General features: G+C 42.7%; 2 protein-coding genes across 7 annotated transcripts in view; one reads left to right on the top strand and one right to left on the bottom strand.

The window, feature by feature from the left end:
• On the top strand, positions 1 to 15,179 carry SYNC (syncoilin, intermediate filament protein). Of its 4 annotated transcripts, none has more exons than XM_023634217.2 (5): positions 1 to 227; positions 4,201 to 5,380; positions 13,141 to 13,265; positions 13,444 to 13,529; positions 14,661 to 15,179. In XM_023634217.2, exons 1-5 carry the CDS (start codon positions 175 to 177, stop codon positions 14,669 to 14,671), a joined length of 1,455 nt encoding a protein of 484 aa, XP_023489985.2. In that variant the 5' UTR covers positions 1 to 174; the 3' UTR covers positions 14,672 to 15,179. The 4 variants fall into 4 exon arrangements, with proteins under 4 accessions (XP_023489985.2, XP_023489990.2, XP_070116580.1 ...); XM_023634222.2 differs by having other exon boundaries at positions 13,444 to 13,520; XM_070260479.1 differs by lacking the exon at positions 14,661 to 15,179 and having other exon boundaries at positions 13,444 to 13,724.
• RBBP4 (RB binding protein 4, chromatin remodeling factor) overlaps positions 7,349 to 27,058 on the bottom strand; it is a 27,243-nt gene continuing 7,533 nt past the window's right edge. For 2 of the 3 annotated variants that reach the window (XM_023634241.2, XM_070260485.1), the window contains exons 4-12: positions 24,004 to 24,177; positions 23,554 to 23,669; positions 23,276 to 23,436; positions 23,047 to 23,173; positions 22,838 to 22,915; positions 21,509 to 21,585; positions 21,342 to 21,399; positions 21,142 to 21,252; positions 15,864 to 16,842 (exon numbers count right to left, since the gene is read on the bottom strand). In XM_023634241.2, coding sequence (XP_023490009.1) covers positions 16,777 to 16,842; positions 21,142 to 21,252; positions 21,342 to 21,399; positions 21,509 to 21,585; positions 22,838 to 22,915; positions 23,047 to 23,173; positions 23,276 to 23,436; positions 23,554 to 23,669; positions 24,004 to 24,177 — 968 coding nt within the window. In that variant the 3' untranslated portion in view covers positions 15,864 to 16,776. Of the gene's footprint in view, positions 9,417 to 15,863; positions 16,843 to 21,141; positions 21,253 to 21,341; positions 21,400 to 21,508; positions 21,586 to 22,837; positions 22,916 to 23,046; positions 23,174 to 23,275; positions 23,437 to 23,553; positions 23,670 to 24,003; positions 24,178 to 27,058 lie in introns of those variants that run through there. The other variant, XM_070260484.1, reaches the window with a different exon arrangement.

Here is a 27,058-nt window from a genome sequence, read left to right on the forward strand (position 1 = left end):
GGCCCGCTCCCTCCTCCCGCGGGCAGGAGCCCAGGCCAAGTGGGCGCGCCCGGCCCGGGGCGGCCGGGATCCGGTGTCGGCTGCAGCTGGCAGTGCGGCGGGCGCGGGTGCGGAGCGGGCGGCCGGCAGGCCGGCTATTAATAACGCGGCCGCCGAGCCCGGGGTCGCTCAGCCATGGCCAGCCTGGAGCCCCGGCGCGGCGGGGACGGCGCCGCCCAGGCCGCGAGGTAGGACCGTCCAGGGCCCGCGTGGCCGTCCCCGTGGGGAAGGGGCGCTGGAAGAATTCCCTGCCCCCACCCGGGAGAACCTTTCGCTTTGCTGGGGGGTGGGGGTGGATAGTGGTCCAGCCGGGGTGGGGCACGGGGCGGAGCCACCCTGCGATAGGGGAGTGCTGGCCCGGGGTCCTTGGCACCTCCTTTTGTCTGTGGCTTTTTATAATATCCCCTCACCCTCTCACGGGCTGTGTGGGATTAACCCTTTCAGACTAGTGGGCATCAACCGTCACATGCCATTTGGCCCATAGTAGCCAAAGATGGTACTTGTTTTCTTTCATTCCTCACCCCAAATGCAACTGGAGATGGAGGCCTCCAGTTGCTGAACTCGCTGTGTGGAGTATACTTGGTGCAAGGTGGGGCGTCTGCCAGCTTGGAGTTAAGAATCTGTTCAGGCAGGCAGCTTGTCTCCTGTCTGTGGTCTGGGATGAGGGTTGGGGGACAGGGTCTCCTGTCCCAGACCAGCAGGAGGGCCTTGACTGGCCAGGGACTGTGGAGGGGAGGCCATCTCCCATTGGTCCACGCTGTCAGCTTACCTCTGCTTAGGGGGAAGGGACCTGTGGCTGAAGGATTTGGGACAAGTAGGGAGTATGTCCGTCCCAGGTCGGACTGTAGCCCTGGACTTCCCAATGTACCAAGAGGTGGAGATGCAAATACACACACCCTCACACCCATTCACTGTCGCACACAGCACAAAGCTGAGCATAGTTTTAGACATACACTACCTGTACTGCCATACACACATGCAGGTACACACGAGTCGGACACACACCAGCTCAGGCCTGCACAGTGTCCCAGCCACAGCCCTCATGGGCAGAGCTGCTGGAGTCCTCTGGGGACAGGGACAGAGTGGCAGAGGCAGGCTGCTGCCTGGGGCCTAAGGAAGCCTGAGGTCAAGGGCCCCAGCCGAGCTGGCTCCCTTGCCCCTAGACCCCCCATAATCTACTTTTTCTCCAGCTCCTTAGAGAGAGGCAGGCGTGTGAGGGCAGCGTCTAGCGGTGGCCTGGCACTGCAGGTGGGGTGACTGAGGCGACATGGTGTGTGGTAACAGCACTGCTTCGAAGCCAGGAGGCCTGGGTTCTACTTCCAGCTTTGTCACTCGACCTTGGGCAAGTTTCCTCCTTGGATCTGCCGGTTTCTGCCTGCCTGCCTTCCACAGAGCCCCACCCTGGAGACAGAGAGAAGAACTATACTTGTCCTTAGGGAATTGGCTGTCAGGGGAGACAGACACATGCACTTGCGTAACACAAAGCGCTATGTGCAAAGATGAGCTGCAAACAAAGTGCCCATGAGAACGCAAGAATAGGTGTTGTCTGGGAAACACTTCTCAGAGGGGGTGGAGTTTGAGGGGGCTTTGAAGGAGGAGTAGAAATTTGCTAGGTAAATAGATATAAATATATTCTGAATGCTGTGTGCCCAGCCCTATTATACACGCTGTCGTGCCTCTCTTAGACCTCACACTTACCCTAGGAGGAGAGTGGTAAAAAGGAGCTTGGCTGTGCCAGCCTTCAGGCTCCACCACTTACCAGTCGTGGACACTCGAGTGAGTTCTTTACTCTGTGCTTTGGTTTCCTCATCTATAAAATGAGGATAATAGACCAACATTATATCAATGAGGATCCATGTAAAGTGCTTAGAATATTGCCTTGAACATGGTTACGCCGTTCCAGGGTGGAGGACTCAGCAGGCGCACAATGTGAGAGTCGTCTGCTGGGAAAGCAGGACTCTGTTGACCATCAGGGTGGGTCTGGCTGGCTGGGCAGGTACCTCCTTCCTGGCAGTGGGAACTTTACCTTTCCGGGTGGTGCAGGACTGTTCCCTAGTCAGGAGGTTTACAGTGAGCTGTATTTTCTCAGCTGGATCCTTTAGACGCTGTGGGCTAGGAGTAGGAGATGTAAAAAGTTAACGCACGTTCCAGATTGTCAAACGGTGGCTGGGTTGTGGGGAGTAATGAGAGAGGAGGCTGAAAAGGTATGTTGGGGCCACATCTTTAAGGGCCTTGAATCTGCGCTAAGCAGTTGGCTATCTACAGGGGAAGTGGAGCGACGTGGTTTGCTGTATGTTGTACAAGCTGTGGCACTGTAGACAAGAGACCAGGATGAGAAGGAGGAAGGCGCGTTAGAAGGCCGGTACGAAAGTGCAGGTGAGAGTAATGACTTGGACTAGGGGCGGCGCCCTGGAATGAAGAGGCGGATGGAGACTGGAGACTTTCTGAGATAGAAAGGCCAGTTCTCAGTGAATTGGCTATATAAGGAGGGAAAAAGCTGTTGAAAAGTTTCTTGCTTCATCAACCTGGTGTAGAGTGATGTGTTTCTCTGAGCTGGAGAACACAAGTGCAGCAAGCTTGGGGAGGATATTTTGGGGGCAGTTGAGTTTGAGGGGCCAGGAGACATCAGGTGAAGATATCTAAAAAACACTTCTTCTCTGGTAAAGTGATGTGAATGGACTAGGTGATTGTTGAGGTTGTCTTCAAGCTTTAAGCTTTGGTGCTCATGCTAGGTTGAGTGAGGCCAGTGATGTCTGGGGCCTGGTGAAGCCACACCTTTGTGGTTTCCAGAGGGCCACCCTGAGACACAGGAAGGGAAGCCTGGGATTCCTGGGGTGTTAGAGACAAGGACAGAGTACATAATGACAGAATAAAAATAATCTTTAGGAATTTAGAGTTGATATAGAGCTTAAAACCTGCACACAAGTAGGCCTTTTCAAGATAGTTAAAGTCTTTGATACGTGGGGGCTTTTCACTTATACTTTATACCTAAAAAAAAAAAAGAAAGTTTCTTGAAAGCTACACTCAAATTGAGTCTGTTATATGACTGGTGCACACTGAGTATCTGAGTAATTGAGAAAATTAACCTCTTTTAACCTCAGTTTCCTCGTCTGTAAGATGGGGATAATAGATGTAACTACTTCGTAGAATTGTTGAGGATTAAATGAGTTGATACACGTAAAGCATTTAGAACAGGGCCTGGCACATATAACACCTTTATAAGTGTAATTTGTTATTATTATTTCCATGGTATTTTATATTTTCAAAGAATTGCTGAGAGATCCAAGGTAGGTAAGATGCATTTGAAACAGGAAAGACCAAAGCCACCTGAATGCCAAAGAAACAGGAGAGCATTCCTTAAGAGGAACTGATTAAGCTAGCAGGCAACAGGCAGCTGGTTAAGGGGCTTCCACGTTAGAATCACAGAATCTGAATTCAAGAGCCTTTTACGGCTCGGAGGATGGGCTGATTCTAACAAGAGGAATGAAGTCTTATTGGAACAAGAGGTGTAGCTCAAAAGCACTTGGTGTGAAAAAGTCTTCAGGATTTTAGTCAAACTCTGCATTTGGCAAGCACATGATGGAGCTGCCCTGTATGCTAAGGGAACCTTGGCTGCATCAATAGGAGTATAGTGTCCAGAGACTGACTGCTCAGAGCACACCTGGGTACTGCTTTCAATAGCCATCCCTAAGAGACAGTGACAATTTGGAGTCTGGTTGAAAGGAATTGACCCAGATGAGGAGGGCACTAGGCATGCATGGAACAATTGAAAGTTAGTTCTCTTTAGGTGTTTAAAGAACTTACATGTCAAAGAAGTTAGATTTGTCTGATTCTAGAAAGAAGAATCAAGTCCAGGTAAGAGCTGCAGGGAAGAAGGCTTTACCACAACACTAGAATTTTCTTATGACAGTGGAACAAATAGTGGTGGCTCAGGTGTGAGTTTCCTGTCCTTGAAGGTATGTAAGCGGAGAGTGACATTGACATCATGGGGATGTTGTCAGGGGATCTAAGCAATGGGCTGTGTGGGGATAGATCGATGGAGGGAAGGGTACAGACAAGTGTTAGAACCTGACGTAATCTAGGCCTGTGGCCCGATGGCTCCAGTCACGAACCATCCTGGGATTGTGGCTACCCTCTCACTTTAGGTCATTTCTCTTGCAGGGAAACAGAAGCAGAGGCCAGTTCTCCTCTTCAGGAGGAGAACTCTGAATCCCTGGATGAGGCGGGGACCTTGAACCCAGAAGTTACTCTATCTTTGGAGGGGACCTTGAGTTTAGAGGACATTCTGTACCTGGGGGACACGGATGACTTTGATGAGACACTGTTCCTGGAAGAGACTGAGAGGCCTGAGGAGACACTGTATATTGAGGAGACCAGACAGCCAGATGAGGCGCTGTATGTGGAAGAGCCTGTGAAGCCGGAGGAGACACTGCACGTGAAGGAGGCTGTGAAGCCAGATGAGATACAGTTTGTAGAAGAGCCCGTGAAGCCAGAAAAGACCACAAGCCCAGAGCAGCTTGTTTATGGGGGCGAGACAGTTATGAGTGAAGAGAAACCTAACCCTGAGGAGAGCCTCAGAGCCGGGCCTACGCCCAGCACAGAGAGCCTCAGCGTCGAGGACCTGGAATTGCTAGAGGGCCGTTTCCAGCAATGTGTCCAAGCTGTGGCCCAGCTGGAAGAGGAGAGGGATCAGCTCATCCATGAGCTTGTGCTGCTCCGGGAACCCGCCCTACAGGAGGTGCAACAAGTCCATGAGGACATCCTGGCTGCCTACAAACTGCATGCCCAAGCAGAGCTGGAGAGGGATGCGCTGAGGGAGGAGATCCGGCTGGTCAAGCAGAAGCTGTTCAAGGTGATGAAGGAGTGTGTGGCCTACCAATACCAGCTGGAGAGCCGCCGGCAGGATGTGGCCCAGTTTGCCGATTTCCGGGAAGTGCTGACTAAACGGGCAGCCCAGCTCTCGGAGGAACTGGCCCAACTCCAGGATGCCTATCAGAAGCAGAAGGAGCAGTTACGGCAGCAACTAGAAGCACCTCCAAGCCAGAGGGACGGGCACTTCCTCCAGGAGAGCCGGCGGCTCTCTGCCCGGTTTGAGAACCTCATAGCAGAAAGCCGCCAGGGCCTGGAGGAGGAGTATGAGCCTCAGCTGCTGCGGCTCCTAGAGAGGAAAGAAGCTGCTGCCAAAGCTCTGCAGAAGACGCAGGCCGAGATCCAGGAGATGAAGGAGGCTCTGAGACCCCTGCAAGCGGAGGCCCGGCAGCTCCACCTGCAGAATAAGAACCTGGAGGACCAGATCACGCTTGTGAGGCAAAAGCGAGACGAGGAGGTGCAGCAGTACAGGGTAGGCCCACTGGGCAGGAAAGGAAGCAGGGTCATTTAGCCTGGGGCAGGAAGCGTGACCGGGTCACATGTCTTTTGGGCTAAAGTATACTATCATCCGCAGGAAGAACTTCTTTGGGGCCATTCACTCACTTCTTCACTCCATTCTTCATTTCATTCATTCAGGCTTGGGCTAGGGGCTGAAAATTATCTGCACTTAGTTTACACAGCACTTTTATACCAATGATCTCATTAATCCTCCAGGTCAAATACTGTTTTTTTTGTTTTTTTTTTTTTGTGGAAGATAAGCCCTGAGCTAACTACTGCCAATCCTCCTCTTTTTGCTGAGGAAGACTGGCCCTGAGCTAACATCCATGCCCATCTTCCTCTACTTTATATGTGGGACGCCTGCCACAGCATGGCGTGCCAAGTGGTGCCATGTCCGTACCCGGGATCCAAACCGGCGAACCCAGGGCTGCGCAAGTGGAATGTGTGCACTTAACTGCTGCGCCACCCGGTTGGTCCTAAGTTTTCCAGTCTTAAAACTGGGATGAAACCTATAAATCTCTAGCCCTCATTTTCCTTTTTGGTGCATTTGTCATCATTTCCCTTGTATTCAAGCTATTCCTGATTGTGAGCCAGTTCTAATCCCTTTATAGAACTAAGTGGGATATAAACACTAAGTGAATAAACAATTATGTTTGTCTCTCCCACAGACTGAGCTTTCAGAAGTAGGGAGTAAGTTTTACTTCTCTCTGCCACTCAGGCTCAGAGTACACATCAGTTAAGTGTTGATTTACGTGCTGTTGGACACTATGAGAAGGCTACAATGTGGTGCCTTTCCGAGCAGTATTTGTCTTTTGAAACACATTCCTTTGGATAAACTTAAAAACCCTATGCCTCCCAGAGATTCTGATACATCCCCAAGGGAACATGTCTTCTGTTGAAAATGGCTGCATTCACTTCACTCAAGGTTTTGTCAAGCTTTCTGTAGCCTGTATGATGAAAACAGTGGGTTTTTTGTCATAATATTCAGTGTTTTCAAAGAATGCATGTGTGTACTACCCTCACCCACCCAACTCCCTTCACTGCTTTTTTATTGGTCCATAGTCTAATGAAAGGGCACTTATTATTTTTTTGCATGAATACTATCCTTAACAGCTTATACTCAGACAGACATTACATTAATAATTGTAACCCAGGGGGCTGGCCCTATGGCCAAGTGGGTAAGTTAGCATGCTCTGCTTCAATGGCCTGGGTTTTGCCAGCTCGGATCCTGGGTGTGGACCTACGCACCACTCATCAAGCCATGCTGTGGTGGCATCCCACATAGAAGAACTAGAATGACTTACAACTGGGATACGTACTGGGGCTGTGGGGAGAATAAAAGAAAAAAGAGGAAGATTGGCAACAGATGTTAGCTCAGGGCCAATCTTCCTCACCAAAAGGCATACTTTTAAAAAAAATAGATTAAAAAAATAATTGTAACCCAGGGTAGTAAGTAATGTGATTTACGAGAGGTGCAGGAAAGAGTGCTATGGATAATGAGATTGTTTTTAGCCATGGGTTAAATCAGAGAACCCTTCGTGGAAGAAATATAATAAAACCATATACATAATTTTAGATTTTCTAATAGCCACATAAAAAAAGAGAAATAGGTGTACGTAACTTGAATATATCTTTTTTTTTTTTTTTAAGGATTGGCACCTGGGCTAACAACTGTTGCCAACCTTTTTTTTTTTTTCTGCTTTATTTCCCAACCCCCCCCCCCCCCCCCCCCCCGGGTACATAGCTGTCTATCTTAGTTGCAGGTCCTTCTAGTTGTGGGATGTGGGACGCCACCTCAACGTGGCCTGACTAGCGGTGCCATGTCCGTGCCCAGGATCCGAACCCTGGGCCGCCGCAGCGGAGCACGTGAACTTAACCACTCGGCCACGGAGCCGGCCCTGAATGTATCTATTTTTCATTGCAGCAACACTGGTTTATAACATTATATAAATTTCAGGTGGACGTCATTATATTTTGATTTCTGTGTAGATTACATCATGTTCACCACCCCAAGACTAATTACAATCCATCACCACACACAGGTGCTACACACCCTTTTGCCCTCCTCCCTCCCCCTTTCTCTGGTTACCACCAATCCAATCTCTGTTTCTATGTATTTGTTTGTTGTTGTTTCTATCTTCTACTTGCGAGTGAGATCATCCGGTATTTGACTTTCTCCCTCTGACTTGTTTCACTTAGCATAATACCCTCAAGGTCCATCCATGTTGTCACAATTGGCTGGATTTCATCGTTTCTTATAGCCAAGCAGTATCGCATTGTGTATATATAGCATGTCTTTATCCATTCATCCCTTGATGGGCACCTAGGTTGCTTCCAAGTCTTGGCTATTGTGAATGGTGCTGCAATGAACATAGGGGTGCTTGTATCTTTACACATTCGTGTTTTCATCTTCTTTGGATAAATACCCAGCAGTGGAATATGGATCATATGGTAGATCTATTCTTAAATTTTTTTGAGGAATCTCCATACTGTTTTTCATAATAGTTGCACCAGTTTGCACTCCCACCAGCAGTGTATGAGTTCTCTTCTCTCCACATCCTCTCCAACACTTGTTTCTTTTCTTGTTAATGTTAGCCAAACTGATGGGAGTGAGGTGATATCTCCTTGTAGTTTTGATTTGCATTTCCCTGATAGTTAATGATGAACATCTTTTCATGTGCCTGCTGGCCATCTGTATGTCTTCTTTGGATAAATGTCTGTTCAGATCTTTTGCCCATTTTTCAATTTTTTTGTTTTTGAGATGTATGAGTTCTTTGTATATTTTGGATATTGACCCCCTTATCAGATATATGGTTTGCAAATATCTTCTCCCAGTTGTTAGGCTATCTTTTTTTTTTTTTTTACTGATGGTTTCCTTTGCTGTGCAGCAGCTTTTTAGTTTGACGTAGTCCCATTTATTTTTCCTATTGTTTCCATTGCCCAGTCAGACATGGTACTTGAAAATTATGCCGCTAAGACCAATGTCGAGGAGTGTACTGCTTGTTTTCTCTAGAAGTTTAATGGTTTCAGGTCTTACATTCAAATATTTCATCCATTTTAATTTTTGTATATGGTGTAAGATAATGGTCTACTTTCATTCTTTTGCACATGGCTGTCCAGTTTCCCCAACACCATTTATTGAAGAGACTTTCCCTTCTCCATGTATGTTCTTGGCTCCCTTATTGAAAATTAGCTGTCTGTAGATGCGTGGGTTTATTTCTGGGCTCTCCATTCTGTTCCATTAATCTGTGTGTGGTTTTGTGCCAGTACCATGCTGTTTTGGTTACAATAGCTTTACAGTATATTTTAAAGTCAGGGATTGTGATACCTCCAGCTTTGTTCTTTTTTTGTCAGGATTCCTTTGACTATTCGGGGTCTTTTGTTGTTCCATTAATGTATTTTATTTAACCCAACATAGTCAAAATATAATTAGTAACTTGGCTGTATGTGAAAGGTGAAAAACTGAAAGGTAAGTTGAACTGTAAAGGTAGGTTGGGGCAGATCACATTGGACTCTGAAATCCACTAGGGATTTTGGACTTTATTCAGTGTTACTTACAGCATTAAAGGTATTTCATCAAGGGAGTAACATGATTCTCTACTTCAAAAAAAAAAAAAAAAAAAATACTGGTGGCAATGTGTAAAATGGTCGAGAGACCCAGAGGCAAGGGACACTAATTATGAAGCTACCGTAGGTAAGAGGAAACAATGGTGTGGGAATAAAAGGAAGGGGGAGGCTGCAAGAACAAATGGGGAACATACTTGGCGATTGAATGGATGCGACAGAGGTAAGGAGTCAGAGGATGCTGAGATTTCAGGCAAGGCGAACTAGTATGGTCGTGTCACAAATCAGGAATTCTCTGTACTAGTTTTCTGACACAGTACCAGAGTTGTAGGATTCTTCTCCCCAGTGATTTTCATCGCTGTACTGGACTTGTTTCTGACTTGATGATCTGCGCCTCCTTCCAAAGATCATTCTATGAAGGCGCTCTTGAAGAGTGTCTCCTGTCACTGTACCATGACAAAAGTACGAATCAAGGTCTGAAGGAGCTAATTGTTCTTTCTGAAATGGCTTCCTAACTGTGTCTGCCAAAGGTCATTTATGGCATCCGATTACTTTTCAAGGGTACACTTCATTCTTTTTTTTTTTTTCAGGAAGATTAGCCCTGAGCTAACATCTGCTGCCAATCCTCCTCTTTTTGCTGAGGAAGACTGGCCCTGAGCTCATATCCGTGCCCATCTTCCTCTATTTTATATGTGGGATGCCTACCACAGCATGGCTTGCCACGTGGTGCCATGTCCAAACCTGGGATCCAAAGTGGCAAACCCCGGGCCGCCAAGTGGAACGTGTGCACTTAACTGCTGCACCACTGGGCAAACCCCACTCTTAAAATTGTAAACTTTGCCTCTTTGATTGTAAGATGCATCCTGATCTGAGATGATAAAATGTGAAACTCAGAGTCAATGAAAGAGTATACTTCAGTATACTTCAAGTGATAATACACTTCAACGTAATAGTTGTAGGAATAAGGCATTGTACCGATGAAGCAGGTATAAACTACCTGTGCCCAGGGCAACAAGGGGGAAGCTTCATAAGAGGATTACCAATAGCTAGCACGTACTTAAAGTTCTTTACCTGTAATTCATTTAATCCTTACCTAAAAGATAGGTACGAACTACTGTCATCATTTGAAAAACGAGCAAGCAGAGGTAAGACAGAAACGTCAAGTCATTTTCCAGCGTTACACACCTAGGAGGTGATGGAAGGATACAACCCTGTGCAACCCACCTCGAGTCCACACTCAACCACTACAAGGTGTCTGAGCTGGGCCTTGAAGAACGAATTCATTGGGTAGACAAGGGAAAGGCATTCCAAGCAGAGGGAACAGCTTATACAAAAGCACGAAAACACAAAGACTTGTTATGGGAAGTGAGCAGCTTAGTGTGGCTGGATTATAAGGAATGTGAGAAGTAGAGTGATGAGGCTGGAGAGGTAGACTGAGACCACACTGTCAAGTTTTATGTATTTTAGGTTGGTGGTTTTCCCCAAAGCCAGACTCTTTTCCCCAAACAGAGCTTTATGTGAAATGCCAATACATAAAACAGGTAAAAGTGGAGCTCGCTTCTGATGAGAGTGGCAGGGGCACTCCAATTTGGCCTCCTGCTGGGGTTTCATGGGAAACAGTTTGAAGACCACTAAAGAGCCTATATATATATGAAGGCAACAAAGCAGTTAAGAACATGAGCTCTAAGCCAGTAGCAAATCCTGGCTCTATCATTTCCTAGCTGGGAAAACCGTGGACAAACTACTTAACGTCTGTGGCACAGCCCCCTCACATGTAATACTACTACTTACACATCATAGGGCTGTTGCAAGGAATGAACTAGTTATTTGTAAAGCATCTGCAATGGTGTCTGGCACAGAGGTATGCACTCTTGAAAGTGTGGAGGGTGGATTGAAAGAGCCTGGAAAGACCACTTAGACCTTATGAGAGAGAATATGAGGTATGTGAGGTAAAATGGGTAGGATTTGATGACTGGTTACGCGGGGGGGGGGGTGGGGGGTGGGGGTGGGGGTGGGGGGGGCGGGGAGTAGGGGGGAGTAGGGGCGGGTAGGGGCGTGGCGGAGGATTTTGCTGAGAATGATCTCACAAGTTTTTAGCTTGAAGTTGGTAGATTGTGAATGCTGAGTATGCTTATTGTCTGCCTGTTTCACATTGATAAGCGTTATGTGTAGGGTGCTGGACATACTAAGAACCAGGAACCTACAATCAGATTGGGAGTTAGACATAAAAAAGATACATAGCAATATAATAAAGCAGATACTGTCTAGGTGACAGAAGTGGCAGGGGTGAAGAAGGCACACCGATCTGTGAGCTGGTCAGGCTAGAGAAGTGCTGTCCAATGGAAGTACAATGCAAGCCATAGATTTTATTTAAAATTTTGAGTAGCCACATTAAAAGAAATTTTAATAGGTGAAATACATTTTTTTAGCCAAGCATATAAAAAATATTATTTCAACATGTAATTAATATCAAAATTTGAGGAATTTTACATTCTTCTGGTGCCAAGTCTTAAAAATCTGCTTATACTTACAGCACATCTCAATTTGGACTAGCCATATTTCAAGTCACGTCATTAGTGGCTTCCATACTGGACAGTGCAGGCTAGAGGAAAACAGTCACGTGAAAAGTAATGGAGGTTCTAGTTAGAGGTAGGGGTCAAACTAGAGGGGGTCTGAATGCCAGACTAAAGAAAGCAGAAAGCCTTTCAAAGACTGGGACGGTATCAGTTTTTAGAGTTAATCTAGTGGTGCTACATAGGATTAAGACTGGAGATTGTCCTTAATGCCAGTCAATGTAGCAATACTCCCTTTATTCCGTGACACTTCCTGTCAGAGCACGAACAGCGCAGGGTGCCTTCCCCAGCATGTCCTTTTGTGCCTCACCAAAAGAAGAGGTTTTCTAGATAGTGAGGATTGGGAAATTGGGGCACGGAAGTATGCAGATGCTTCCCTTCAGATGACATGCTCTTAGGTGGTGAGGCTGCATCTCTGTGTGGTGCTAAAGCATGGCTAGGCACTAAAAAAGGCCTTTTGACAGTGTTGACGAAAGTTGAGATTCAGTCAGAGTATCAAACACTGCAGACTGACGTGCCACAGGTATATCAAGGATGACTCAGAGAACAAAATATTTAGATCCTTCTAATAACAGCATGTTCCCAAACTGGATTCCTATCTTCTTATTCTTCAAAATCTAAGGTGAAGTCATTGCCCCTTTAAAATAGGCCTTCCAACTTCAACCCTCCCTCCCCTTCCCAACTCCCTCCTGCTTCCTAAGGATCCATGCCAGCTGCAACTAAGCCAGAGACAGATTTGCTCACATCTTCCTTACCTCATCCCTCAGGCATTAATCCTAGGCAGAGACAATTTACAGAAAGCATCCCGCCTGGATCTCAGAGAATGGGAAATGGGACAGTGACCTGAAGGCTCCTGAGGGCCTCCAGGGCATAGCATCTTCATCTTCCAACTTAGCACTTTTGAACAAATTCAGCCTTTTTGTGTAATGAGTTAAAGATACAGGAAATTAACAACCATGAGAGCCAACATCCTAATAAGCCATCTATTTGCATACGATGTTCCAATAAGTACCAGGTGGCTATCTCTGACTTCAAGGAGCTTCAAATACAAAACTGTATTTACTGTTTTCCCTGTAAACTAACAACTCAAATATCTTCTAAACATGGACTTCTGGTAGCTGAACAACTCTCCTAGAATTCTAGTTAATATTTAAAAATAATTGCTTACAGAAAGACTTGGTTTCTTTCAACTTCAATTAAGTTGTAGGATATTACAGACGACTTACTATCTTAGTGGAAACAAACATGCATATGGAACCAGAGGTCTAGAAAATTCTCAGCTCACTGACTAGAGGATCAAAACCCTCCCCAACACTTCTTAAAATTGTAAAGTTACAAAGTCCCTCTGAGTACCTGTCCACCCTTTGCGGGATTCTGTTAAGAAGCTGTGGTTAACAGACAAGACTCCTTTCAGGCCACCATTTTGAAGAGCAGTATCACTTTGTCAAAACACCACCTCTGTGAATCTCAGTCTCTCAACCTCAGTACTGCTACGAAGACTAAACACTGAACAAGAAAGTGCTTTATAAACGATAATGGACAATGTCAGGTTTTTATTGTTTGGCTCATTAGAAATGTTCTTGGCGCTCTCATGCAGGAACAGCTGGAGGAAATGGAAGAACGACAGAGGCAGTTAAGAAGTGGGGTGCAACTCCAGCAACAGAAGAACAAAGAGATGGAGCAGCTAAGAATCAGCCTTGCTGAAGAGCTCTCAACTTACAGGTCAGTTTTTGCTGCTACCCAAATCTCAACTAACACTGGCTCAGGGGATGACGGGGAGGGCTGATGTTGCTCAGGGGATATTTTACTTAACAGTAAAAAACAACAAAAATGATTTGGGAAATTATTTTCAAATGTGCTCATCCATCAACAGACAGAAAATGGCTCTCTTTTTTTCAAGGGCTATGCTACTCAAGAGCCTGGAACAGGCTAACGCTCCCACTTCTCAGACAGGTGGAATCGAGACACAGTCTCAAGGTGATCCTTGTGGGTACAAGAGTGGTGTTTGCATCATTGCTGCTTTCCTAACAATACTAATGCCTTAAAAAAATTTAAGTGTGTGTCTAATGACAAATAAGTCACTTAGGGATAACACATACCTCCAAATTGCCTGGTTCAAGCATTCAGGGTTCACCTGGAATGTTTCAACTTCTAGTAGGACTCAAAATATGCCCTAATTATCACGGAATTCTGTAACAGGATAAAACATTGAGGCTCTGTGCATTCTTACTTTCCTCACCACCCCCCAACCCAATGTGCTGTTCATAAATAGTTTCCTTAGAATAGCAGAGAAGGCAGTAATGTTACCTAAGACTTACTCAGACTGTGACAAAGGAGGCCAAGAAAACTGAATTAATCTGTAAGTCATAAACAAAGCTGAACAGGGTGTTGTTTATAGGATGAGGGACAGGATTATTGCTTAATATGTGAAAGCAGCAGCACGCCTATCCATTAATTTCTTTATATACCAATATGGTCTCATATTCTTTATAAAGTCTTAAATTCTCTTGGATAAAGAAACTAAGGATAAAAAAGGTCTGTGTCGAGTAGACAGATGCCCATTAATTTTATTCCTAATTTCCTAGTTAATCTTACATCTTGGATACAAATTCTCAGATAACTATTATAACTGATGCTTTTCCTCTATTACTAGTATTTTCTTTTACTGTTTTATCCAGGGATAAATGATTACACTTATTGTTTGGGAAATTAGAACCTTGTAATTGAGGAAAATGATCTGCTAAACACCTTTGTGTGGATCAGATTAAAAGCGCAATAGGGAAAAGGCAATGATTAATCCAAAGAAAAGAACCTACAGAATTTCATGCACTGTAATTAATACCTGTGTAAAGTTAACCTGGGCAGAGAAGTACTTTAGCTAGCCCCTCCTATCACTATCACATAGCTTACCACTTATTCTATTTTGCAAATAGGAGGCACTCAAATATTTGCTCGGGGAAAGTCATCCCTGATCATACAAAAATCACACTCTAGCAATCTCTCTCCAACACAGCATGCACTAACTAAACTTTAGAAGTTCACTGTTAAAAACTTTACACTGTATTATTTCAAGTTGCAGAAAGTGTAAACTTATTTTTTTTTCTCTCAACCTTACAGGGGCTGTTTAGAAAGGTATGGCCAAATCTGTAACCCAGAAACAAAAAAGACTTCTTAGCAAAGGATCACTAAGTACCCTTTGGACATTTTTTTCCCCCAAACAGAAGGGAGTGCCAGGGACTTGGCAAGCAATTCACCCTGGAAAGTTACAAATACTGCCTGACCTGTTTAAAAAGATTCTAGGGCTGGCTGGATGCAGAACACCATCAGTCAACTCTGAGCTGGATTCCATTTCACAGGCTGCTGGTACTGATCTCAATGTACTGAGGAATGGAAAAATGAGCTTCCTGTCCTCCAGCAGCAACGCTCACATGCAGACTGCGGAAAAGATGAATGTATGGACACATCTTATAGTATTGTGAAGAATCTATCTTGCCTTGTGTTGATCCAAACGAAAAACATTTTTTTGGAGCACAGATGGGGTCAAAAAGGCAGCCGATTTTCATTATATGGGTTCACAATTTGAATTATTTTGTGCAATGAGTGTTAGAATTTAAATGAATTCTTTTACAAAATTTACTTTTCTTTAAGTCTATGCTCACTCATACAGTTTACTCTTAATTGTGTCAAGATAATTCTCACCATACTCTAGAAGAACTACTGACTTGGGAAAAAAGAACCAATCCAGATTTGAACCTAAAGGTTACGGATTTTCAGATTTCTGCAAAGATATTACCTAATGAAAATGATTTGGGGTCCGAGTGATCTACTCAGTTAAACTGAGTGATTAGCAAAGAACCAGGCGTTTTATCTGGTTATGGGACTTGGCGACAAAGGCTATCAAGAGCCTATTATTTCTAACGTCTAAGTACAGGCTCTAGTGAAACACATACTGCGGAGATTCAACCTCTCTAAGAGAAAAGGTTCAAACACCTTTTCCAAATTTAAATTTTGCCTTAAGTTCTTTCTGCCACATTGCCTTTGAGATTCTTGAAAGTGAAGGTAGTTCTCTAGGGATGGACTTCAAAAAGATGTTATTTTATCAAAGACTAACCTGAGCACCTCTGATTCAGTGTTTTATGTCTTCCACTTTCCCCGGGAAGGAGTAAAGCTCTTTTCTATAGCTCTGGGTCTATTATATTTAATTCGGTTCTTGATAGTCGAAGACCACAGAAAATAACTGTCATCTGAGCAACTTTTCTAGAAGCCAGAGACTGCTGTTTGATGGAAGTTATATACTAAATAAAACCCATCAGCATGGGGTTATGTAGAAAAGCAATTTATTCCATTATAAGCACTTACACAGTTAGTCATGAAGAGTAACAGGCCTGCTGGTGAAACAGGTCACCCAAAATAGAGATGGTATCAAACTAGTGGTCAAGGACTAACTCCTAAAAAAAAAAAAGCAACTCTTATCCAGGATTAATTTAATTTTAAAAACAAATACAAGCTATTGATTCACTCTTCTCAACTTAACTGGACAGTCTACCTGTGGTACAACTGTCAGGTAAAAACATACATCTTTACAACTTGGTGGTCCCAAGTTTTTTTTAAAAAAAACCATTTCACAGAAAGGAAAGAAATAATATGAAAACAGCTCAAGAAATACACTAACAAGCAAAAATATATGGGGAAAGAGGAACACGTAGTTTTGACTTAATTGGAGAAACTGAGAGGTCTACATAGGAAAATGTGCATCCTGGAAAGTCAGGTGTGAAGATTTTAGAGTAGGAATTTGTATGACTTGAATCTCCCCTATTTCCTGAATAAAAACAACACCTTGCAGGATTTATACTTCATGGCTCAGACACCTACCTCACTTGGCAATATTCCTTACTCACCCTAGCCTTTACTTAAATGAGTCTGAAAAACTTGGGGATATAGCATTAAGAAGAAAAATAACCACACACAATGTTCCCCTTTCTGGGGCTACTTTAAACATTTGTTACTAGAAAATTCCTGAAGAAAATTTAAATATAAGTCTGTGGCTTTGCTGAATCAAGTCCCCCAGTTAATATTTAGAAAACACCCTCTGTTTGGGCTAATAGCATTGTTGAGGGTACCTATCAGAGAGGGGTAGCCAAACAAAGTCTGTGTCTCAAAACCAGTGTTATATCAATCTCAGGGTTGAGAGGAAAAAAAGGGGAGTCTAAAATCACAAGAAGTGCAGACATATCTAGGACCCTTGTCCTTCTGGATCCACGCTTCCTTCAGGGTCTTCATCATTATAAATATTCTCTGCCTGCCCAAAAACAAGAAAAAGAGAAAAGAGTATTTAGTAAACATAAAGGCTACTTCTGGAAGTGAAGGTTTCAAACAGATGAGGCCAGAAAGGCAGACTGTGGGCCATACAGTCTCTGCTGCAACTATTCAGCGCTGCAGTTGTGGGATGAAAGCAGCCACAGACAATCTGCAAGTGAATGGGGATGGCTGTGCTCCAATAAAAGCGGGCAGCTGGCCCACAGGCCAAGCTCCCTGGGGGAGGACATTCCCACAGAACTAAGTATGGTTACTGTTTGTCTTGATAATCAACCTTCTTGAGTTCTTTAACAAGACATTATTCATAATAGTCAAAAAGTAAAAACACAAATATCCATCAACTGATGAATGGATAAATAAAATGATACATCCATATAATACTATACTGTTTGGCAATAAAAAAAGGTAGTTACGTATGATTTCATTTATATTAAATGTGCAGAATAGGCAAACCCATAGAGAAAGTAGATTGGTGGCTGCCTATTGCTGGGTGGACTGGAGGAAAATGGGGAGTGGTGGCTAATGGGTATGCAGTTTCTTTTTGGGGTAACTGTGTTGATAGGTGCACAATTCTGTGAGTATATTAAAAATCACTGAATTGTGCATTTAAAAAGAGAGAGAACCCCCTCAAAATCGCATGTTCCAAATCTCAATTTATTATATTTTTTTTTGAGGAAGATTAGCCCTGAGCTAACATCTGCTGCCAATCCTCCTCTTTTTGCTGAGGAAGACTGGCCCTGAGCTAACATCCATGCCCATCTTCCTCTACTTTATATGTGGGATGCCTACCACCCAGCATGGCTTGCGAAGCGGTGCCATGTCCGTACCTGGGATCTGAACCAGTGAACCCCGGGCTGCTGAGGTGGAACGTGCGCACTTAACTGCTGCACTGCTGGGCCGGCCCCTATAATTATTTTTAAAGGAAAACTCCTCTTGCATTAAAATAAACTCTACTCCTATCACTTGATGAAATACCTGTCTCCCAAGGCATAATCTTCAACACAGAAATCACTTTTATTTGGGCAAAATTCACTGTTCTTAGCATCTACGATGCACAAATCGCTAGGCTGGTGCTGCAGAGGACAGGATAGTCTTGTCTTCAAAGAGTCTGTGATCTGACTGCAGGGATAATGGATGTATACAAATGTGTGGTACTTTCTGACAATAGATGTATGTTTCTCCCTGCCACCAACTGGGTGCCTAACAATTCAGTTCTGACACTAACTACCCAGAGGCAGCATCAGACCTCATAGGTCTAAGGGCTGTGACTAAGGCTTCAGTCTCAGAAGACTGTCCTCACTTTTAGAGATCAGTGTCAAACCCTGAGTGCCCAAGATACCTGCACACTTCTGTCCAACTTGGCTATCAATTTGAGGGTTTCCACAAGCCCCGCTCAGGTCTGATAATTTGCTGGGATGACTCACAGAACTCAGGAAACTGCTTTACTTACTATTACTTGTTTATTATAAAGACTACAACTCAGGAACAGCCAAATGGAAGAGATGTATAAGGCAAGGTGGGGAGGGAGCACAGAGCTTCCATACCCTCTGTGTAGCACTGATACATGATGGAGGCTCATCAAATCAAGAGCTTTTTCAAGAGTTTTTTTTTTTTTTAAAGATTGGCACCTGAGGGGATGGCACCGTGGCTGAATGGCTAAGTTTGCGCACTCTGGTTTGGCAGCCCAGGGTTTTCGCTGGTTCGGACTCTAGGTGTGGACATGGCACCACTCATCAGGCCACACTGAGGCAGCGTCCCACATGCCACAACTAGAAGGACCCACAACTGAAATATATAACTATGTACTGGGAAGATTTGGGGAGAAAAAAGCTGGGGCGGGGGGGAGAAGACTGGCACTTGAGCTAACAACTGTTGCCAATCTTCCTTTTCTTCCCCGCTTCTTCTTCTCCCCAAAGCCCCCCAGTACACAGTTGTATATCCTCGTTGTGAGTGCCTCTGGTTGTGCTATGTGGGACGCCGCCTCAGCATGGTCTGATGATCGGTGCCACGTCCACGCCCAGGATCCGAACCAGCGAACCCCTGGGCAGCTGGAGTGTGCGAACTTAACTACTCGGCCACGGGGCTGGCCCCTCCAAGAGTTTTTGTAGAGCTCAATCCCACCCCAAACCTATGCCTGTGGTGAGTGGGACTGAAAATTCCAACTCTCTAATCAAGTGTTTGGTCTTTCTGGAGACTAGTCCCACCCTGAGCCTGTATAGAGGTCCCTTAAGTCACCTCCCTCAGCCTAAAACTCTGGTGTGACCAAAAGGGGCTCCTTATAAATAGCAATAGAGACTCCTATTGAAAATCCCAACGGTTTTAGGAACTCTGGCAGGAATCCGGACAAAGACCAAATATTTACTTTTTCTTATACCATAATAATTCTTAAAAAATTGAGTAAAATAACAACCTGGCCTGGAGGTAATGGCCTTGAAAGTGGTATAGTTCAACCTCCTACAACATTCCCATGGCCAACTACTAAAATACCTTTAACTGACAGGCTATCCAAGGCAGCCTATTTCACTTTTCTGTCAGAATTCTTAACTTTTTATATTAATTTTGTATGGGTATATCACAAGAAGAAAAGGGTGAGGTGGATTTTCTGTTTACATATGTAACACACCCTTATTATAAAAAATTACAATACAGAAAGGTATAAAGAAGAAATCAAGAACCCCTTAATGTACCAACCACATTTTGGCAAACAGCCTTCCAGATAGTTAGACATAATTAAACACAAGATTAGATACACATAATTTTAATATGAAGGATTCAATCACGCTGTTCTGCAATGTTTTCTCCCTACTTAATAAAACTAAGTGTACTTCTTTTTATCCAAATTTTCCAAAGTATGGATGTAGTATGTAATTTGTTAATCTCAAAGGCCACAGGGGCCAGCCCGCTGGCGCAGCGGTTAAGTGCACACGTTCCACGTCGGCGGCCCGCAGTTCCCCAGTTCGGATCCCATGTGCGGACATGGCACCACTTGGCAAGCCATGCTGTGGTAGGCGTCCCACATATAAAGTAGAGGAAGATGGGCACAGATGTTAGCTCAGGGCCAGTCTTCCTCAGCAAAAAGAGGAGGATTGGCAGCAATTAGCTCAGAGCTAATTTTCCTCAAAAAAAAAAAAAAAAAAAAAAAACCACAAAAAAACACCCACAAATATGCTCATTTTACCTTTAATAGTGCCATTCTGTAAGAAAGGTCTGATTATTAAAACGTTTTCCTTCACGTTGAGCCAAAAACTTTCCCCTGGAGCTTATTCCTGGCTCTAGATCTACCCTGAGACACCACAAGTTTCTTTTGAATTCTTTTTCATTTATCAGGCTACCAGCATTCAAAAGTTATGCAATTATTTTTTTAAAATTGTGTTAAAATACACACAACATAAAACTGACCACCTGAACCACTTTTAAGTGTACAGTTCAGTGGCATTAAGTCCATTGACCTTGTGTGCAACTATCACCACCATTCATCTCTACACAGTGACAGTTTCTTATATTGCTCTATATGAGACATTAGTTATTTTTATTAAATTCCAAAAGCTATGAAAATTCAAAAAAGGGCAATCACCTCCAATTGGAGTACTAAAAAGGCAGGGAATGTTTCTAAAGTCTAGTAAAGTTTCAGGGAGAAATGGTAGTATTTAATACTGTGACGTTGTGGCAGGAATTGTACAAGGCATGTTCACAAGTCATTTCAAGGGAATGACCATTCCTAAAGATTCAACTGCCAGCAAAGAGGGAAAAACAGGAGGCAAGGGAACAGTGAGGAGGCTATTTCAACAGTCCAGCAAGTGGTAATGAGAACCTGACCAGAAAATGAGAGAGTAGAGTAGAAACAGGAAGTTGGGTATGTACGTTTGTATTTGTAAGATGAGTACAGACTGGAGAAATGAGATAGACAACACAAAATCTGATACTCAAACTAGACCTATAGACCTAGAGGCGAGGCGAGTAGACAATGGTGGAGAAATCTTGAGTTTTCAAATCTAGCGAGCTGGGAAAGCATTGGAGCAATATAGAAAACAGGAAAGGCAGGAGGAAAGGGGAGTAAAGAGACAGGGAAAAGAAGAAAAGTTTGATTTTGTTGAGTTTGAGATACCAGGGGGACAACCAGATAAAAAGCAGGCAGTTGAAAATGATAACGTGCAGACAAGTACTAAAGGCACACTTGGGAATAAACAGAACAGGGATGCCAACTGCATTCATGAAGTATATAAATGTGAAATGATATTACATCTCATTTATCTAATCTCCCCCAAAATGACTAAACACTTACCATTTGCCACACCTGCATGATATTGTCTTCTGATACAGAACAAATCACCCAAGGTTCATTGGGATTCCAGGAGAAATCAGATATCTTGGCAGTGTGACCACCATGAATAAACTGAAAGAGAGGAAAACAAAGATATGAAAAGCAGACAGAGGACAATAAGTTACAGGCTATTTCAATACTGCTTAGCGTTTGTAACTTACCAACAACTCTGGTGGCCCATCTTCTGCATCTTCTGGGGACTGTTCCTCTCCAATTTTACTAGCACAAGAAGATTTTTAAAAGTTAAAACAGAGTTATGCTGAGTAACTAATTTTGGAAAGTAAAAATAAAGAAAATAACTCCACAGAGTAACTAATACAAGACTTACCTTAAATCCCAGACATTCAGCCTGCGATCAGTACCACTGGAAGCCAAAATCGTCTCATTGTGAGGTGACCACTGAACCTACACATAAGAATGAAGGAAACAGAAAGCCATAAATTAGAAAACTGAGGGGAAAAAATACCTAAAATTGTATGTAATTTAAAAAATTTGTAAATAAATGGGAAGAAAAAGTATTTCAGACGTAATTAAAACTGACAGCTAAGTAAGATAATTTCCTGTATGAAAATAACCCACGACTAGACCTAGGCTATCAGCTTTTGTTCTAGTTCATCTTGTATTTTTGGGATCTCATCTTATCTGTTCTTATTGTCTAATTCTGGCCTCTAGGCAAATGTTATCCAATTCTGACCTAAGAAGTGAAGTACAGAACACAAACACACACAAATTATTTTCCCAAGTACTTATTATGAATTCAGTATCACACGTAAGACTGATTAAAAATGACTCCTTCCAACAATGATTTTATAAAAGTTACCTCTACACATGCAACAGTCACATACTGTTACACTGTTTGGTAAGAAAGTCCTAGCTTCACAGTACAGATAAGCGAGCATTAGCGACCAGTATTTAGGGAAGAATCTGGATACCCTCCACGCAAGAACACCATTACAAGAAAGGACAAAGATAGAGTGAAAACAAAATGTTTGTTGGAGTAGGGTGAAGAGTAGAAAATGAGGTTAAAAAACTAAATGCATATGAGTATGGCTCAAGAGCCCAGTTCAAATGCCACATTCGTACACAAAAATTAATTTTGACTACCCTTAGGTTCTTAACACTTGACAAAACAATTTTTTATTATACTGATTCTAAATGGGCCTTTCCTCACTATAAAATTTTAGGCACTTCGATAGCAAAGACTATAATGTATTCCTCATAGTGCCCTAACAATGAGCTTTGAACACAGTATAACAATTACTTCTTGAATTGAGTCTGAGGGCTTTGTATGTTAAGAAAGGAACTTAAACTGATCAAGCAGAAAACATGGAGCCAGTACTTGAGGCATGAACTGTGAAATCAACAGACATGGCAAGTTATAAAGGATGAAGGAAGAGACAAGTGGCAGGAACAAGGCTGATAAAATAATCAGGCACTAGTTTTCTTAATACCTTAAGAATGTAAGCAGCCAATGACCATTTTGAGAAAGTAAAGAAATAACGGAGAAAAAGTAATCCCAATTCCTAGAGAGATTAGCATAGGCATACAAAAGATTTCCATTATTTATAGTAATAAGATAAAGCACAAATGTGCCCACTCACACATCCAGGCTTTCCTTTAAAAAAAATAAAAATAAACAGCAGCATTAATTTCTTACCTGGAATATTTCATCCTTATGTGATTCAAAGGAATGCAACTTCAGTTTCAGATTTCTCAGATCCCACAAGGCAACAGTCTATGTACAAAAAGGAAAGCAAGAACAATCAATTTTTTTAATCAGAAGAAAACACCCATAACTAAAAGATCTCTGCATTCAAAAGAAGCCAGAGAAATTCACTGTTTTCTCTTAAAATAAATCAAACAGACCTTGTCAGCTGATCCTGTGGCAAGAATGAACTCACTATAAGGATTGAAAGAAAGGCAGTTCACTTCAGCTGTGTGAGCATCAACTGAGTGGCTTGGTTTGGAAGTATTGTTTGAACGAGTATCCCAGCTTCAGGAAAAAAAGAAAAAGAGGAAAAAAGCTTGAAAGGAGCAACTAAATATAAATCAGATAATATATGGAGAAAAAAATTAAAAAATGGATTCTACTCACATCATAAGTTTCTGATCATCAGCAACTGACCCAAACAGAGACTCATGGAGCAGATGCCAGGAAACATCTTCTACTACTGCTGTATGCCCTGTAAAGATGGTCTTCGCATCCACAACTTTTCCTTCCTTTGGAACGGCACTGATGTCCCATAGGCAGATGGTCTTAAATGTAAAATTAACTATTATATAAAAGGAAGATTCTCACTCCCCCACACACCCTAGAAAAGAAACCAACTGATAACCAGGCCAGTTTTGCTTCAAAATGGGAAGGATACGCACGTGGTCATCTGAAGCACTAAGTAAGTGCCCACTGAGGTTTGGGTTCCAAGAAAGCCCATAGCCTTCCTTCTGATGTCCTCGGAGACGCAAGTCTGGATTGCACTCTCCAGAAGGGTCTGCAAAGTACCAGACACATCAAGACTATCCAGTTCACTGCCTCTTTGAGACTACTAAGCATAAAGGAATTTTGATCAGGAAGTCTAAAGCTCTGAATATCTAGCAATACAGACCCATTATGACCCAATATGTAATGGTTAAGCTGCACTATCATTCTGTTCTATGTAAAGAAGCATTTTTCCCCACCTAAGGAAGAATGTCCACACATATCAATATAGATCATAAAATGTTAAATTATACAAAAAACTAACAAGCAGCTAAACTCGGACTGAGTGGAACAATGTATTCCCATAGTGACTCATTATTTGTATTTGAATTGAAGAGGGCAGGTACCTGGTTTAGAAGGATGTTTCGTATAGTCAAAAACAAGAACGTCACTGGACGGAGTCTTTGTTGCAATGATGCAAGGATTCTGGGGCATATAACGTGCCCTGTTTACTTCTCCTTCATGGTTGATCTTGATTTCTATTTCAATTTTTCCACTAACGGAGCCAAAACCTCCAAATTCTGTAAATAAGATAAATTGCAAATGAGGACAAAGCAAGAGCTACTCACTCTATATGTCACTCAAACGTATGACCCAGGCAAGGCTTTTTATCGGTGAACTGGTATAATACTACAAGTAATCTAGACATTTGTTAGCACTATAAAGTGCTTTCATACCCCTTATTTCATTTGATTCTTACCACAGCCCTACATAGGAGGGAAGACGGTTATATCTCCTCCAAAAACTTTACACTGGAAACCAAAGCTCAGAGTACCTACATTAATTTGTTCATGATGACACAACTACAGCAGAACCTAAACTGAATCCCTATCTTTCTGACTCCCAGGGAGTTCACTTTCAGCTATACCTACAATGACTCTAGGTAGTTACATAGCTAATAAAAAGTATTATATTACTACCTAAAAGTAGGGAACACGACCAACTCCACTTCAAAAGTAGGTTCTCAATAGGCAGTTTTCAAACCTCATTTAAAGTAACAAAAAAGTGTGCTGAATAAATTAAACCTAAGTTACTATCTTAATGACTATTAAGTACACAGCGTGCTACGTACTAACCAGTCCCTCTTCCACCATTTATTTGAAGCTCTAGTTTGGAATGACCTCTCCAAAATACCACCACACCCATTCTTCTCCCTACACCATTTCTCTTAGTCAGGTGAGGAAAAACAGAGCTACAACAGCTAGTTCCATTTTCCTGACCTCTCACTTACACTTGCCAACCACAGGCCTTGGTTGAAATAAACCAGGTAGGCAAGGACTAGACAAAAACATTTTCTTATTCACATTTGACTACTGTATGCACTCAGAGGGTTCTCCCAAGTACCATTATAAAATGTATAATATAATTTGTGATTATGTCCATCTTGGCAGAGCAATGTATAAACAAAGGTAGTTAATAATTAGTCCAACACTATAGAAGGTAGCATGATAAGGTACCTAAGTAAGAGCCTTGACCTAACTGACTCTGCCACTTATTGTCTTGGTGATTTGGGGAAGGCGTTCCATTTCTCTGAGCCTCAAATACCTTATCCATAAAGCAAAGTTGTGAGAGTAACTTGTAAACGAAAATGCTGTCAAAGGCATTGTTATACAAGGGTTACACTTCGAAGGACAAAAATCTTTTCTAAAAGCAAGGATGTAGATGGGTAATATGGCTGGCATATTAGATAACTTTCAACTTCAAAATAACTTTTATAAGTTGAAAAGCAAATGTTTTAAACAGGCTAAAAACCTAAAAATAAAAAGTTCAAAATAGTCTCTAAAGGAGGAAAAAACCCCCAAACAACCCACATTAAAGGAATTTCTTCCAGAACTCTAGACCATGAGCATCTACAATGTAAAAAAAGAAGGCACAATATTATACGTGATCTCAAGGAACTTTTGGTCCAAGCACAGGGAGAGAAGCACACAACTATAGACGACTTATGACAAAAAAACCTAACTGCCAGAAATGAGACACCAATAACAAGGGAAGCGCAGCAGCTGGCATGGAGCCCACAGACAGGGGGTAATCGTTACATAATGTGGGTTATTTCGGTATTGAGTATCTACTAAAGCATACACTCCTTAACTGCAGATAAAGTACAGTAATAAGAAGTCAGCTTACAGAATTCACAACTGAGTTTTTATGAAGATGAGTATTTATTTATGGAAAAAATAATTAAAGGTTCAGAAGCTGACATTCAAAAGGCCAAATCTGAAGTAGGAAAGATTGAGGTATCAATGTACCATAAGATGAATGACTACCAAGGTCCAACCGTATTTCTATTTTGCTCGCTTCTCTCCATTTAAACACTATTTAAAAAACTGAGGTATAACAAAACAGTAAAAGTATCCAGCTTGATGAATTTTTACATATGTATACACCAGGGGAAATCACCACCCAGATCAAAATATAGAACATTTCCAGCCCCCCAGAAGGCACCATCATGTCCCTCCCAACCAACATTCCCTCCATAAACTAAGTAACCAGCATTCCAATTTCTACGGAGCCACCGTTTGAGCTCATACACATTTCGGAACTAAGAATAAGTTCTAACATCTTGAGCCAGACATTCAATTATTTCATCACGATTTAATAGTTTATAATTCAGACAAAAGACTAAAGATAGCTTTTTTAAAAAAACATAAAACAATTCCCCCATGTAAGTTGCTAAAAATAAACTTGTTGATATTTGAAGATCTTGGTAACAGAGTCTGAAGTAAAATTTTACATCTAATCTATTTTCAGTGCTTGAAATATAACTACAGCTAGACTGAATCTAATATAAACATACAAATCCTTTAAAATGTCAAAACAGGTCTAAGCCAGTTTTTAGTTCTTTTACTTAGAAAGTTCAATGATCTTTTGAAGCTGTCTGCCACCAATTACCTCAAACCAAGTAGAAGGTCAAGTAGATGGTAATCAATCAATGGCTCAATCTGAGAATTCAGGACATTTTATCTGAGAGCAAGGAAAGACTAGGAAGCCATCTACCTAACAACCACCCCAGAAAGTGAGAGACATCAGGATATATCCACTTCCATCATTGTTGAGATTATATGGAGAGAGCACCCCCGTGCCCCTTTTATTTATTTATTTTTGAGGAAGATTAGCCCTGAGCTAACATCCGCTGCCAATCCTCCTCTTTTTGCTGAGGAAGACTGGTCCTGAGCTAACATCTGTGCCCATCTTCCTCTACTTTATACGTGGGATGCCTGCCATAGTATGGCGTGCCAAGCCCACACCCGGGATCTGAACTGGCGAACCCCGGGCTGCCGAAGAGGAATGTGCTCACTTAACCACTGTGCCACTGGGCTGGCCCCCCTACCCCTTTTAAGCACCAAACCTACCCAGTAATCTGAAGAATATTTGGGAGGGGGAGGTAAAAGGAAGAGGAAC

This window comes from Equus caballus, chromosome 2, assembly GCF_041296265.1.
Source record: "Equus caballus isolate H_3958 breed thoroughbred chromosome 2, TB-T2T, whole genome shotgun sequence".
NCBI lineage: Eukaryota > Metazoa > Chordata > Mammalia > Perissodactyla > Equidae > Equus > Equus caballus.

Excerpts from the sequence above, each read along its gene's own strand:
- SYNC (XM_070260479.1), top strand. The coding sequence starts at position 175 with ATGGCCAGCCTGGAGCCCCGGCGCGGCGGGGACGGCGCCGCCCAGGCC. Across the intron at positions 5,381-13,140 it reads AGGAGGTGCAGCAGTACAGG|GAACAGCTGGAGGAAATGGA; the intron begins GTAGGCCCACTG and ends GCTCTCATGCAG. Across the intron at positions 13,266-13,443 it reads GAAGAGCTCTCAACTTACAG|GGCTATGCTACTCAAGAGCC; the intron begins GTCAGTTTTTGC and ends CTTTTTTTCAAG.